Source organism: Doryrhamphus excisus, chromosome 17 (assembly GCF_030265055.1).
Source record: "Doryrhamphus excisus isolate RoL2022-K1 chromosome 17, RoL_Dexc_1.0, whole genome shotgun sequence".
NCBI lineage: Eukaryota > Metazoa > Chordata > Actinopteri > Syngnathiformes > Syngnathidae > Doryrhamphus > Doryrhamphus excisus.
The window spans coordinates 2495519-2510725 of record NC_080482.1 but is presented as its reverse complement, the minus strand read 5'-3'; the positions used below and the strand labels follow the sequence as shown (position 1 = coordinate 2510725).

Below are 15207 nucleotides of genomic sequence, written 5' to 3'. Positions count from 1 at the left end.
TGAGTGACGTGTTTATAATACATGGTTACAAATACATCGGACTGTAAACCCAACGAGTAAACTGGCTGTAAATGTTTCAAGTAGTGGTCATTAAGATTGTTTTTGTTACCTTGGGGACATGGAAGTCAGCTGATCAGAGGGGTGGAGAATCCTGCAGGTGGTGAAGGTGTATGTGGAGCTGGTGTGGGATACGCACTTCCCTGGGAAGTTAACTAAAGGACAGAAAAGGAGAGAAGAGGGGGTCAGGGCAGGAAACAGGGGACGGTATTTAGTGGAATATACCCACACAGAAGAGAACATGACATAAGACATGGAAGGGGGGGGGGGGGGGGGGGGGGGGCTGTGATTATTCATGTTTTGTCAAAGCAAAGATGCGTGTGTTTTGCTTCCTGAATGTTCTGTAGGGTCGTCAGTATGGGTGGCACAAGATCCTGTATCACGACATCTCATGAGATGAATAAAATAAAATTAAATAAAATTAAATAAAATTAAATAAAATTAAATAAAATTAAATAAAATTAAATAAAATTAAATAAAGAGATTAAAATAATGAATAAATAAATTAATTAATCACATAATAAATGAAAATGAATTTTGCCTTATTATATTGCCAGGTGCATATCTGTTTCCCACCACTAGTGGCCAGTATGGTCCCATAAACTCTCCCCCACAAAAGGAAAGTATAGACCAGGGGTGGGCAAACTACGGCCCGGGGGCCACATCCGGCCCGCCAAGTGTTTGACTACGGCCCGTCCGTTCTTTCCAAAGTATTTCATTTAAACTCAACATACGAACTGGCATCATGGCTTGAGCCAACCTTTTGATGGTTTTATCAATTTTGTTATTTGATGTGGTCTGTTGTTTACAAAGTGCTCCTGAAAAAAGGGACACAATAATAATAATAATAATAAAATTTAAAATATTTAAATATAAAATATTTAAATATAAAATAATAAATAATAATAGCAGATTGCGTGACACTTTTACAGATACAATAATACCAGGTGGACAGTTACGTGTAAAATATATAGACTGCCCCCCCCCCCCCCCCCCCCGTTTTGTTAAATCAATGCGGCCCGCGAGTCAAAAGGTTTGCCCACCCCTGGTATAGACTATACAATATCCAATTTTGGTATACACTTCATCCAAAACGTGAATTTGTTCCAAATTCTTATATCAGACTTATAAGCAGCTGTACTGTGTGTGTTAGGAGGTCACACAAGGTCAACTCCAATTTAAACCAGCTCCGCGTGTCGTGTTCATGTGACTTGGACAGCTGCTCTAAAAACACCTGATATATGAGCTCACATGACCCGGAGCGGCGTCTACGTGCTGCGACTTTTAAAAAGGTGATAGCTGGGAAGCTCTGCAGCCCGAGATGAAGGTGGATGACAGTACCCATAAAGGACACCTGGAAATGGAAAAGATCTGCCGAGACAAGAGTGGAGACCCTAACCAATCACGTCATTAGATACACACGCACAAACCAATGAGATCCAAAAATAGCTGTTTTGAAAAAGATAATAAAGCTAATGTCACAAAGGAATGAATATAAATATGTACCCCGATGTAAACAACCACAATACTAACAGTATTGCTAATTACCACTCCAACACGTGAGCATTAATTATCCTTATAAAGTCTATGTTTTAATACAATTGAATGGGATCTCATTGGAACGTGACAGTCTATCTAATGATGTGAGTGCTGAGATCGGTTCAAACGTGAGCAAAAGGAAAACGTGCTTAGAAGAAAGAAGATTTAAATGGAAGTAAATCAGATGACAAAAAGTGTAAGTACTCTGTTTTGATGATGTTCCACGCTTGCACACACCGGGCCTGCAGATGGGATGGAAACATATGCTGGTGTGTGCACATTGGGTGACCACGCAAGATGGGATGCCTCATGGAGATGCTGAACCAATTTCCTGAACGCCCCCCACCCCCACCCGCTACACCTCGCCCCCGCCCTGTGACATCCCCACCAATCCAGGGTGTGAAGGTAGGATGCAAGACACCAGCTAAGAGACTCCCTCACCAGGCATGTGGTCTAACGTGCCAAGCTCCTTGAAGTCTACATGCCCGTTCATCTTGGAGGAAGATGGCAGTGGGAAAAACGGGGGCGGGCTTGCAGAGGGGAAAACATGTCCGTCTTTTGACCGAATTGTCTCTCTCTCCCCTTCCCTGCCATCATGCAGTGATTCCGACTGGCTGCTGGCACCGGTGTTGCAGCAAACGGACGGAGAAGAGGTAGAAAATGGAGGTTCTGCTAAGAAGCTCTCTGACGCTAAGCCTGGGAATGAGTCACATGAGACTTCGTCCTCCTCTGGTTGGTCAAGCTGCCAGACATCCGTCTCATCGTTCTCGTGTGATAAAGTGCGAAAGCCTTTTGTGACCACGCCGGGCCGATGATCCAGCAGAGCGCCCATGTGGGGTTGAGCCAACTGCTGCCATGCATAGAGTGTAGCGGAGCCTATGGGAGAAAAGTCAGAAAAACGGTTACGTCATTTCATTCCTTTGGCAATCCCCTACCAATGATAATCGATCACGATGAAGAATCGATTCAAACTCTCAGGTCAAAAATACCCAAGCATGAAAACAACTCAAATGTTAATTGAACATTAATCACTTTTTATGAAGACACCAACTACATCTCACTCTTACAACTCTATTAGGAATATATCCACATGCTTACTACAATGTGCCTAAATATATGTATATGTTATAAAGTACTGTCTTATTCTAATTTATATAGTACTACTTTCTGCAGTAGTTATAAACCCAATGAAGGGTTGTGGCATACATGGCAAAAAAGAAAAAAAGGGGTGTAAGTACACAAAAGAAACAGAGGGAAAAGCGGTACAAAAATTAGCAATATTTTATTAAAGTTGTTCAAGAAAACAGAAAGACAGAACAGCAAAGACAGAATTGAAATTAAGAAAAGGGATGAGAAAAAGTGGAGTGAAGACAAGAATTGCAAAGAAGGGCACTAATGAATCTGTTTCCAAAGACCGGAATTCTGGAATGGTGCAACCAAAATATGGGACTGTATATACATTTTTACATGTGCAAATTACATAAGTTAAGCGTGTAATGTGAAGAAATCAGAACTGAATATCGCTTTATTGTGGGCTACTTTATCAGTTCACGCTTTGACTCTTAGGTGAAGTAGCATATGAGAAACACTAGGTGGTGCTAAAAACAATAAACTGTTGAGGAGGCACACGTCAGACTGAAGACAAAAGACTGATTGTTGAAAATGGCTGAAAGCTATGAAGACAAGAGCATTTTTATTTTAGTATAACACAAAATAATTTATAATAATAATAGTTTTTGGCAGCTAAGGATGTTGGCTTTTCTGTATGCAGTTATACGGTACACATAAAGACTGTGTGGCCGTGTGGGGACACTACACTTAACCGTGCTAAAACGTTTCATGTAATTAAAAAAATCTGTTACCGCCTTCAACACGTTCATATTAAATATGACGTACTATATTTCAAACCAGCAGCGTGGTTGCGTGTGTCTGAAGTAAAAGGAGTGCAGCAGGTTCAAGCTACCTTCCTGTGGTTCTAACACCTCCAGCAGACCCGTGACTGCGGTCGGTGGAGCCTGGAGGTGAGAGCGTGACCTCGGCTGGAGGCTCAGCTGTACCACTGTGGAGGTCCCGTGCAGGTTTTGAGGACTTAAAAATATTCCAGTTCGATGGCATGTATGCAAAATCAGATACTGACTGTTGAACTGATTCTGATTCTTTAGTGACTGAGTTTGATTCTTGCTCGATTTGGTATGACCTTGTTGGGATTTATGACCGTTATCATCGTGTAAAGGAATCGGACTGCCTTTGTGATCATGTGGAGGATTAAAGCGATTGTGGCTCTGAGAGGAATAATCACCTTCCAGCGGCTTTACAATCTGCAGCTTCTCTGGAAGGTAGGATCTGGCGGTGAACGAGTATCCCGACCACACGCTGCCCAAGGATGGATGAGAGGACAGTGACAACAGACTCTCCGTTGGAGTCCCGTGGCCGCCGCTACTTTCACTTCCTCCTTTTTCCTCCTCTTTGGCCAGATAAGCTAGCTTCCTCTCCCTCTCCTCCTCAAAGAAACGTTTCTCTGATAAGTAGTTGTCGCGGCGGAGAGACAGGCGGCGCAGTGCAGCCTCCAGGTCCCGACTGCCAGGGGTACCTGGGGTTCCAGGGGGGCGCTTGTTCGAGTCCTCTGACCTGGGCAGAGAGACAATAATGTTTATCATTTATCACAATGTACTGCATGCAAAAAGGTTAGATTTGGCCTACTTAAATTTATAGATATTACGATATTGAAGATACAATAGTGAAGCATTGACAAAAAAAGCGTTAGTACCCATCATCTGGAGTCTCCAGGATACTCCTGTTGTCCAAAATAATCCCACTTCCCGTCTCACTGCCATATACGGAGTTGGAGCGAGGTGTGCCGACCCTGCTGGAGCGGCCCGAAGTGATGCATGATGACTGGTTGGAGCCCGGGATGTTGAGGGGGGAAGGAGCAAGCGACGAACGCTGCTGACGCATGAGGTTGAGGTTTTTAACGGTCTGGAACACGCGTTTTGGCTGCAGTCTGAAAGGGAAAATCACATCAAATAAATGAAGGTTAGTATTTTAGGCCAAATTACGTGTACCTTTGCTCCTCTACATCTGGGTCATCCATTTGGAGTTCTTTTCTCATCGTGCCTTCTATTTCTGCTGCCAGAGAGTCCTAAAAAAGAATAAGCAAATTGTGTTAATAAATATATACGCTGTTCATATTTCCTATGGAAGAACAATATAATGAATGTGTTTTACCATCGGGAACAAGCCCAGAGAATGGAAACGCCTCTGTGTGTTAGGAGGGTGAGCTTTATTTCTTAGGTTCTTCAGCTCCTCTTGAGCTTCATGCAGCATCTCCATGCACTCTGCATACTTGTCTTGCAACTCACGCAACTGTTGGGAGAGGGAAAAGAAAATCAAAATGAAAGAAAAGTGATACAAAATGTAAAAATATGTGAAACAGAAGGAACTTGTTGCATGTATTTGTTGTACTGCGTTAGCTAATAGCTAATGGTCAGAAGTGAGGCACAATTCAAATGGATGTAAATACTTGACTCTGTGAGAGGCTTAATCAGGACACTAGTTTGAGGCCCCCGCCTTGATATGAAAGTTTAATGTTAGTACGGCCCGCGCAAGTTTGATATGGATGCTGTATGGTATCATGTACCCAGAAAAAATTATTACGTTTGATTAATGTTCATGTTAAAGGTTAAATAACTGTTAATAGTTATCCTCCCTATCCGTGTGGAAGTGGTAAGTTTTTTGCGATTTAAGTTTAAGATTTAAGTTGAAGGCTACCGTTTAGGTCGCTAGCTCTCGAGTTTGCGAGTTAGCATGTGTATCAAGACCCTGCATTTGCGCAATATGTTGTAAATAAAAAAAAGTATAAATGTGACTATAGTCGTGTTTTGTCATGTCTACAGGGCTCTAATAATGCTTTGTTCATTTTAATCAGAAAAAAATAATTTGTCTACCCACCAACTATATGTGGTTTCTTAAGTTTTTATTTATTTATTTGTCGTTTTATTATTATTATATTTATTTATTACTGATTGATTGAATTTCTTTATTCTTGATTTGTTTATTTATTTTTCATCTTATTTTGTGCAGAAAAATAAAAATTAAGATATTTGAGAACAGTGGAATGTTTTATCAGAGCTTTTCTTGTAGAAAATCGGAACCAAAGCACTTAAAAAGTTTGTATATTTTTCTGTTTTTAATAAATGTTTTTTTTTTTTTTTGGAAAACCTGATGCGGCCCAGCCTTGCCCAGACCCTAGCTCCAGTGGCCCCTAGGTAAATTGAGTTTGAGACCCCTGTAATAGATTGTACTTAATGTTGTACGCAAAAGTTCATTTCTACTTTAATATTCTTTCATTTATATACAACATGTATTTTGGACAATAACATTGGTTTTAATATGAGCAAACATTTATTAGTGTGCAGTCGAAGGTCTTCTCCGTTACCTCAGCAGTGAGTTGTCGTTGGGCATCTTTAGCAGCTCCAAGGTGCTGTGTGAGTTCTTCATTCTCCACAGCATACTGCAAAATAAATCCATGATAAGAAACATGTACCTATGAGCGAAAAAGTGATATCATGAAAAACAATCCGGAAGTGCACACCATCTTGGCCTTCTTCTGTAGATCTACTATCTGAGACAGGAGATGGGTGATCTCCTCCTGCTGTTTGGAAGCATCCTCAGATTTTCTTGCCAGCTCTTCAGCCAGAGATGATATCTGCACGTTGGCATCACCTGGGAACATCAGAGTGTGTGCAGCAGAAGGGAAATAGCGAGGAATGTTGGCGCTTCACTAAAATTAGAACCACAGGGATTGGGTAGGCACTCACGTAGTTCTTTTACACAGTCATTGACCAACTGTTGTTCTTTTTCCTCGTAGGAGGTGGTTTGTATTTCCAAGTGGCTTGCCTGGAGTAGAAGAAGAGAGTATAAACAATAAAATATACTGTATCATGTAATCGTAAACACAACTTTTGAATGTTAATGTGTGTAAAACCTCAGATCGTAGACATTTGTTTTCTTCTTCTAAATCTTTCAGTCTCTTCTGCAAAGAGTCCAAGGGGAAAAAAGTCGGCGTCGACACGTTGTTCTCACTGGGTCGCACACTGTGGATACACGCAGGCGCACAATCATTACAAATGCAAGTATTATACACCGACTCTGTCAGTACACAGTGCAGTATCAAAAGTATGTTACACAACCTCATGGTGAACTGTTATGTTAGGATGAGACATGATGGAAGATAAGTCGAGAAAAGAGAATGAAGAGACTCACGGTGTGGAGGTGGTGGACTCCCCCTCACTGTCCTCAGCGGCGTTGGTATAAAACTGTAAAAGTTCATCTTTCATGGACACGTCATGACGCAACTGGGATACCTGGACATGTGAAAGTGGAAAAAAACACAGAAACACAGTTTGGTGGGTCGAACACAGCAGCTTAATGTTGGTGCTGATTAAAGTCTGCGTATCCCAACCTGTTCAGAATATTGCCTCTTTAGTATGAGGTACAGTAGAATAAAGTACGCACTTGGCACTTTTAAGAATGACAAATATGTTGATAAGACTGGGTCCATTTGAACACACGCTCACCTCCTCTCGGATGTGTTCAACTTGCTCCTCCAGCAGTTCGTTCCTCTCGCTCAGCGCTTTGTTCTTCTTCAGCAGTGACTGACCGATGCGAGCGGCCAATTCCAAGTCACGCTCTTTCTACGGAGGATCAAAGTCCACAGCATAGATTTTAAATAAAATCCAAAATGAGAATTACAATTGACAAAGAAACATGACAATCTCAACACTGATCTGTAATTAAAGCCTTATTATTATTAGTTGATGTATTTACACAACCGGCCTGGGCTCAATTATTAACAATATGGCTGCCTAGCTGGATTAGAGTGTATCTGACACAAAGTAATAACATTGATTACAATGTTGTTAAACAAACCCTTTGCAGTGATTATCTTTTTTCTTGCTATAATTCATGTTTTGCACATTAAGTCATGTTGATGATGATGGCCGCCAAAGATCTGATTGAAAGTCTCTCACCTCTTCAAGCAGTCGAGTGACGGCGTCAATGTCACTGTAGGTCTTTGTCATCTGTCCAACTCTATCAGCACACAGCACTGCACAGAGACGGAATTACATACTTTTAATGGAAACCACCCAGTGCAATTAATGACTCACATTTATGTATTTATTACAATCATAATCCTGATTATGGAAAGGCTGCTCCCTCACCTTATGACCAGTGTACTTTACTAATATGAAAAATAAAGGGTGGACATATCTTCTGATGAAGTACTGATGCCAATAAGATATTTGATTACTTAGAGTCACACCCCAACTATGAACTACAAGTTCATTTTGTTTTTGCTGTAGACTAAAAAAAAGATTAAAAGATGAATGTGAGATGATAGAGATTTCAGCTTTTATTTCCAGGTGTTTACATCTGGATCGGATGTGTTGTGCTTACCGGGTGTGTCCTATAACATTGCTGACCATCGATAAATTGCACTGAATGTCTATGTTCAGTTCCAAATTGGGTAGGATCAGTTTTGCCTGTTTAGACTGCATTTAGAGGTGAAAACAACATGAAAAACCAATGCACAAAAATTGACCATAGCCAGTACAAGCATTTGGCATATCCTGAAGGACAAAGCAACCAATGCTGAGTGAGTCAGCTGGAGCACTTATCTGTCTGCAGGTATAAATACCAAGCATATCATGCGGCGTACAACTCCAGGAGACGCACACGCCCAGGACACACAACGATGACATTTCATACTTTGAAGCAACATCCAGTATATTGTGTACCAGGCTACAGGGCACCAAAGAGTCAGTGTTGAGGACCTTCTCGAATGCAAAACAGAGCTGGCCAATGCAAACAATACATTTTCATACACTTATACTGGGTCTCTTGCGGTTACAAAGTTGGGGAGGAAGAACGCTCCTTGATTCTCTGATGTGCGTTTGAACATGGGAGAATTAGCTTGAAAACACATATACTTTATACAGCAATTATACTTTACTGCCTAATGGTTCATACAGCAGACATGCGAATTATGTATGTTTTTTATGGCAACGTTTAAAAGTTGGTGAGAGTCTACAATAATACAACTCTAAATTATTATACAGATGCTAGGCACAAAATATTAATAGAAACAAGTAATAATAAAATTATTTAAAAAAAATGTAATGTGAATTTCTCTTGGAGATGAATAAAGTATCTAATAGTAAAAAGCAGTAATATTAATTCATTCATTTTCTACCGCTTTTCCTCACAAGGGTCGTGGGGGGTGCTGGAGCCTATGCCAGCTGTCTGTGGGCGAGAGGCGGGGTACACCCTGGTGGCCAGCCAATCACAGGGCACATATAGACAAACAACCATTCACACTCACATTCATACCTATGGACAATTTGGAGTCGCTAATTAACCTAGCATGTTTTTGGAACGTGGGAGGAAACCGGAGTACCCGGAGAAAACCCACGCATGCACGGGGAGAACATGCAAACTCCACACAGAGATGTCCGAGGGTGGAATTGAACCCTGGTCTCCCAGCTGTGAGGTCTGCGCGCTAACCACTAAAAACAGTAATATAAATATATAATATACGAAAATATAGCAATGCGAATCATCACTATATTAAAAGACATTGCTAACACCGTGAACAGAGTAGCAGAGATTGGTGGAGGGCAGACAGCGTATCTGGCAGCGCATGCCCAAATAAGGAAGCTCTCTGTGACATCACAAACCGCTAGTGCTAGAACGCACTCAGAAACTGAGCGTTCGGAGCCATCCCAAACTTTTTTCAGAGCTCACTTCCAAATGCGCTAACCTCATTATCTGAAACTTTGGCATTATTTAACATAAGAATACAACATTATAACTACATTTATTGGTCAGAAAAGTGGGAAAAACATAATAGGTCCCCATTAACTTAAAATAAGGTGATATGTTTTCTTTGTATAGGTAACCCAAGTCGTCCATTAACTGATCATTTTCCTCTTATGTCCGACACTGGATACAGAAGCGTGGGGGTCGTCATGTATTTAGTCGAGTCTAAAGAAAAGGCAACAAAACCTCTGTTTTGTGCTTTTCACCGACTCCTCTGGAATGACAAGTCTGGAGTTCAAGGTGGTCTAATAATCTTGCTACTGGGCAACACACAATAGTATAGAGGTTCGGGGAAAACAAACACCATGGCAACAAACAATGAAGCACAAAGTCCCATGCACAGCCAGAGAGATAGCGTGAATATCATAGAAAATATTTACAGTGACCCAATTCAACTTCCTTATTGACCAGTGTTGGTTCATTGTAATCTTCATTGTAATGTGACGTAGCGTTATACTGCTAGTCTACTTCTCTCACGTAGAAAGAAAAAAGACCTTTGCTCTCACACAACAAAACATCAGATTTTCTGCGTTTCTTCTGATTCAAGCCTGGCTAGTGGCGAGTGGGTTGAAAAGCCAAACCAATATTTGAACACGTCAACCCAGCAGTCAGGTGTGCCATAAGTGGGATCAATGCAAATCAATCATGGTACATTGCACTTACACAAAGCAACCAGAGAAGACATTTTTTTTTTAAATAAATAGTATAAATAAATAAATGCACTTTTAACTGCAAACCTAAAAATACCTTCAGAAATAACTTGTTGCTCTTCATCCATCTCTTCTTTCTCAACCTCTTCCTGTTCTTTCTGACTTGTAAGACTAGCATTGTCCACTTCATCCTCTTGCTCTTCATGTCCTATGCTTCCAGGATGATAAACAAATTCCGTATCTTCCCCTTGCTGCCACTCTGGTTCACCATCAGAACCGATACATGGAAAAAGTGCCATCCTCCACTCCTGTGCAAAGGCTATCTTCTGAACCACAACGATCGCTGGCCGATGCCATAGCAACTACCTGTTCTGCAGGTAGCAAGTCCAAAACAACCTCCAAAAAGAGAAGATTATACTTTTATTGCTAAAAAGGTGGTCAATATGACTCTCATAGTCCTCCATGTTGCATGATTAGAAAAAAATCTGTGAAATACAAAATAACGTCTGTTTGGAGAGCCTCTATGCATGTCTGATGTCTGATATCATTCTGCCTGATGTTGTGGGTGTCTGGCAGACAGACTCCTCCTCTCCTCTGTGATTGGTCAGTCATTGACCCAAGTCACTCACAGATAAAAGTAAACTGGTATACATACTGTACAGTATTTAAAATGAAAATGGCATAATATTTAGAGCTGGCACACAGAGAAAACTGGAACCTAATAATAGAAGTATTTCCAATGTGTGTCATACATAACAAAGTAAATGCGAGTCCTTACCTAACCCCCCCTAAGGTGAAAGTCGCTTGGTACCGTCCTGTTCCTCTCTGGCGACAATAGTGACGAGCAAAGAATAACAAACATGCACCTGTTCCCAGGGTGCGGCCCCGGGCACGTACCTTTAGTGTTTATTTTTGTATGTGTTAAACCCCGTACTGTACTCCATAAACGAATGTGGGAGCTCTCTGCTCTTGTTAAATACTTGCATTGCTCTATGCAAACCGCCGCCTGCTTAGTAAGGTCCCCCGCGCTTGAGTAACTCAACTGAATAGTCTAATAGATGCATTGGTGCAGGCAACAAAAGAGCGCGGCGCAAACTTTACACAGTGATTCACCTCACAATTTGTCTTTCCAGTCACGTTCACTTTCACTTTTATACCTAATGTGTTTTTCTTTTCATGCTCGTATAAACAAACTCCTTTTTAGCGCAATTTTAGACGCAATTATACCCACATTAATTTATATACACATTTAAAAATATATAAGATTAGTGAGGATGGATTTCATGATTAAAACTTGTACTTTATTGTACTTCAATAAGTGAAATCTGCATTTAAATGTACTTGAAAGGTTTTTTGCTGCACAAAAAAAAACTCTCTAAGACTAAAGCTGTTATCTATGCAGATACAGAAACATGTGTTTAGAAGTGTTAACAATAACATTATTTGCAATACATGTCTCACAATAACGATAGTGTCTTGATATGGCGATCGGGTGAAACAAAATTCATAATTTCATAGTTTTATATTTTTTCTGCATTCAGCTAGAATAGGCTCCAGCTTACCTGTGACCCTAATCAAGACAAGAGGTATAGAAAATGGATGAGATTTTTGTGGCGTATTTTAACCAGAATACAATCAGCATTGCTGCAAAAAGAATGAGACTATTTTAGTGCAACATAAATGTAAACAGGATTTCTCATGAGTTGCTAACGAGCAGTCAAGAGTAGCATGGTGGAAATCATAATGCTAAATATAAGCCAACCTACTTACAAATCTCGTACTTGCATGTCTCAGAATAACAGCAAACCGGCTGCTTTCTATTTTTGTCTGAGCGCCACCAACAAAACGGAACATCATTTTGCCATTCTGCCACATTAGCATATCATATTCGTTTATTATGAAGACCATTCCATAATCTACAAAATGCAACATTGCATATAATACAATAATACAACGCAAACCTACTGTTCATTTACATGTACCGGTGGCCACAGCAGAGTCATTATTCAGGACGGGGGGGAGGGAAGCCTCCTCCAGTAGTTATGTAACATTTTCATCATCGCGGACAGATGTGAAATTATGAATAATATTCCCACTCTGTCATGCTACTTTTCAGTGCAGATCAAGAAATGATCCTCTATCTCATCCGGTTGACCCAAAAGCCAAATATAGTGAAATAAATGTATTTCATAAGAAAAGTGGCTGCCACAGATGGACGAATAAAAGGAGATGCGGGTCACATACAACACAGAGTACCTGATAATATAATAACAGCTATAACCTTCCATTATTCACGCACATCACATGACCAGGAACAGTCTAACGAGCACGTGGCTCAGCTGTGTGCTGTTTCAATTTGTACAATTCCAACAAAGCAGGTTCCACACCACAACAACACATCACTCAATTATTGTACATCTTGTCTTTTACTACTATTAAAGTCTATGTGTCAGGGCATTTAAAAATGTAAAAAAAATGTAAAGATATATTAAAACGGTTCAGTACAGAGATACTAGCTTGCACACAGTGGCCCACAGCAGCACACAATGACTCAGCTGCCACACAGCATTTGGTATGGAAAAACTGCCCAGCATAATGTACACAAATCCTGCTTCATGCTTCTCCATCTAACCTTTGCATGCACTCTCAGAAGCTATGTAATCAGACACTTTTATAACACGCATGTAGCATCAAAAGGTCACACTGAGCCCACCTCTACGAAGTTAATCCTCTCTTTCTCTCAGTAAAACCACTCAAAATAAACAAAATATCCAGGTGGTAAGTATTTACTTTGTTTTTGCACACTGTTATCTAACAACAACAACAATGTACAAGACAGGTCTTACCATCAGTACACTCTTCATAGTACCAGTCCAGCTCATAGTAGTCTGCCTTGACAAACCTCTGACCCCGTCTCTTCATCGTCTCTGCTCAGAGACACAGTTGTACCAGATTGTCTCCAATGTATCTGGCAACTCCAACAGCCCAGCATGCTCCGAGATGACCAGCTGTCACTGGGGTCTTACATCCACCTATGGCATGTGTTGGTAAATAAAAAGGTCCGGTTCTGCTGTCCCAGAATCTTTTGTGGTTACTCGCTGGCAAAGAGTTTTGCCCCACAAAAGAGCCGGTCCAATTTTATCGCTTGCCCTTTTGGTCCCACGCTCATTAGCAGCTTGCCGTCACATTGATGTGCTCCACATTGTTTCTGGTGCCATGCTGCAAAACACTTTGTGTCACCAGTTGAAAGAACAAAATGCCACTTTGTCCTCGGGTCTGACATTATAATAATTTGTCCTTGTTTCAAAAATATTTCCTAGCATCCTCCATTGTTCATTCTTTAATTTGTACATTCCTCTCTAGCAATGTGTCTTCTCATTGGCTGCCATGTAATTTTCCTCAATCACAGGAGGTATAGCAGCTTCTTCTCTTGTCTTGATCTATCCATAGCTTCCTGTTGATGTCTTCCTGTCTGCCAACTAACCATATCCTGTCTTGTCATTAGGTAATTAGGTAATTAGTTCTCTTCTGCGTTGTCACCAGCAGTGCTACCCTACACCTGGACCATTGCATCTCCTTCAGTGACTCAATAAATCCAATGATGCAGAGACTGAGACAGACCGAGCAGCAGCAGTCACGGGTTTTGCAGTAGAAATGATGACACAGTAGAGTGGGCGGAGTCAAGGAAAGCTGACAGCCAGTGAGAGTGAGCATCGCCAGCTTATTGCCACCCACCCACGCTACGTCAGCAACCCCCCCCCCCACCCACTCCCTCACCCCTGACTTGTCCTTCTGAGTGGTTGCTATGGTAGCGGGCTCAGACTCCAAGGCCCGTGACTGAGCAGCGTGGAGCAGCGATGTGGAGTTGGAAGAGATGACGTGGCCGACACATTGATTGGGTATTCGTACCCGACAGGAAAGTACTGGAAAAACAACATACTGGGACACAAAAGGCTGACGCGCCATCAAGACAAAAGCTTTGAGAAAATGAACCAAATTCAAAGTGCATCCACAAAAAAAAGCTAAATAAATGTTTTACATAATACACGTCTTTTTCCAATATATCAGACTTATGCTTAATCAATCCGACTAATTGACTTTGACTTTTTTTTTTGTCATACAGCAGAATTTATTGTGAAATTACAGCTTAAGCTACAATTTAGTTTACCTGTGTAATCCTTCCTTGGCTCCAAATTATACTTTTTTTTTACTCAAAAAGTATAAAAACACTACCATATAGTCATGGAAAAAAATATTACACTACCCTTGTTTATTGTTCATGCCTGGTAACTAATTTGCTTGGACAAATATGATAATAACAAGTACAATTCCATAGCTAGAAGATGCTCTATTAAAAAACATAATATGTCCTAACTCTGTATAATTTGACAAAGTGATGCTACAAAATGAGCTCGGCAGCTGTCCAGTAGTCCTCTGGAGCGATTGGGAGTGTGACCAATTACAGCGGAGTGGGCGTGACTGGAGGAAGACCGGGGGTGGAGTGCATTAAATAAACCCTTTGGGCAGTAAGCAGGAAATCCCTGGAAACACTGCAGAAAGAGGTGCAGAATCTGGAAGATCTAGAAAGCTTTCTGTGCGGGTTATCATCTGTAGCTGCCTATAAGAGCCCACAACTCTATACAAAGGGCGGAAAATGGGCATAATAGTCTTTAAATAGTACTCTTCAGGCTTGAACGTTTCTACAAACAGCTAAAATGTGTGTAGTTCAATCCTCATCGTATTTTAGACACTGACATTTTTCATCAGGATAAAACGTGGCCATGCTACATCGCTACTTAGAAACACTGGCAAGGAAACCAAACAAATGGCTACACAAGGTGGTTGGAAGGCAGCATGAAACAGACACTAACCGTCAGTGTTCAAGCAAACTGACACGGGGTTTGTTGATATCTGACCATCTGTTTGAGCCAATGAGGAGCAACATGACTCCAACAGGGAAGACGACCGCCACCAAATGTTGTCTGATTCCTTCTAGTCTAACAGACAACACAGAAAAAAAGCTAGATCAATTTGCCCAAGTTTGAGTATGGCTCGGTGAGGTTGAATTACGGCTCTGAGAAGA

General features: G+C 41.0%; 1 protein-coding gene across 6 annotated transcripts in view; it reads right to left on the bottom strand.

Annotated features, from left to right (window-relative positions):
• Positions 1 to 15207, bottom strand: part of LOC131105210 (trafficking kinesin-binding protein 1-like) — a 31106-nt gene that overhangs the window by 4686 nt on the left and 11213 nt on the right. For 4 of the 6 annotated variants that reach the window (XM_058053097.1, XM_058053093.1, XM_058053098.1 and 1 more), the window contains 13 exons: positions 7626 to 7702; positions 7173 to 7289; positions 6859 to 6959; positions 6581 to 6689; positions 6414 to 6492; positions 6188 to 6318; positions 6032 to 6106; positions 4822 to 4959; positions 4659 to 4735; positions 4364 to 4597; positions 3896 to 4224; positions 2038 to 2472; positions 110 to 212 (listed from right to left, as the gene is read on the bottom strand). In XM_058053097.1, coding sequence (XP_057909080.1) covers positions 110 to 212; positions 2038 to 2472; positions 3896 to 4224; positions 4364 to 4597; positions 4659 to 4735; positions 4822 to 4959; positions 6032 to 6106; positions 6188 to 6318; positions 6414 to 6492; positions 6581 to 6689; positions 6859 to 6959; positions 7173 to 7289; positions 7626 to 7702 — 2005 coding nt within the window. Of the gene's footprint in view, positions 1 to 109; positions 213 to 2037; positions 2473 to 3895; positions 4225 to 4363; positions 4598 to 4658; positions 4736 to 4821; positions 4960 to 6031; positions 6107 to 6187; positions 6319 to 6413; positions 6493 to 6580; positions 6690 to 6858; positions 6960 to 7172; positions 7290 to 7625; positions 7703 to 10221; positions 10744 to 12970; positions 13764 to 15207 lie in introns of those variants that run through there. The other 2 variants (XM_058053096.1, XM_058053094.1) reach the window with 2 other exon arrangements.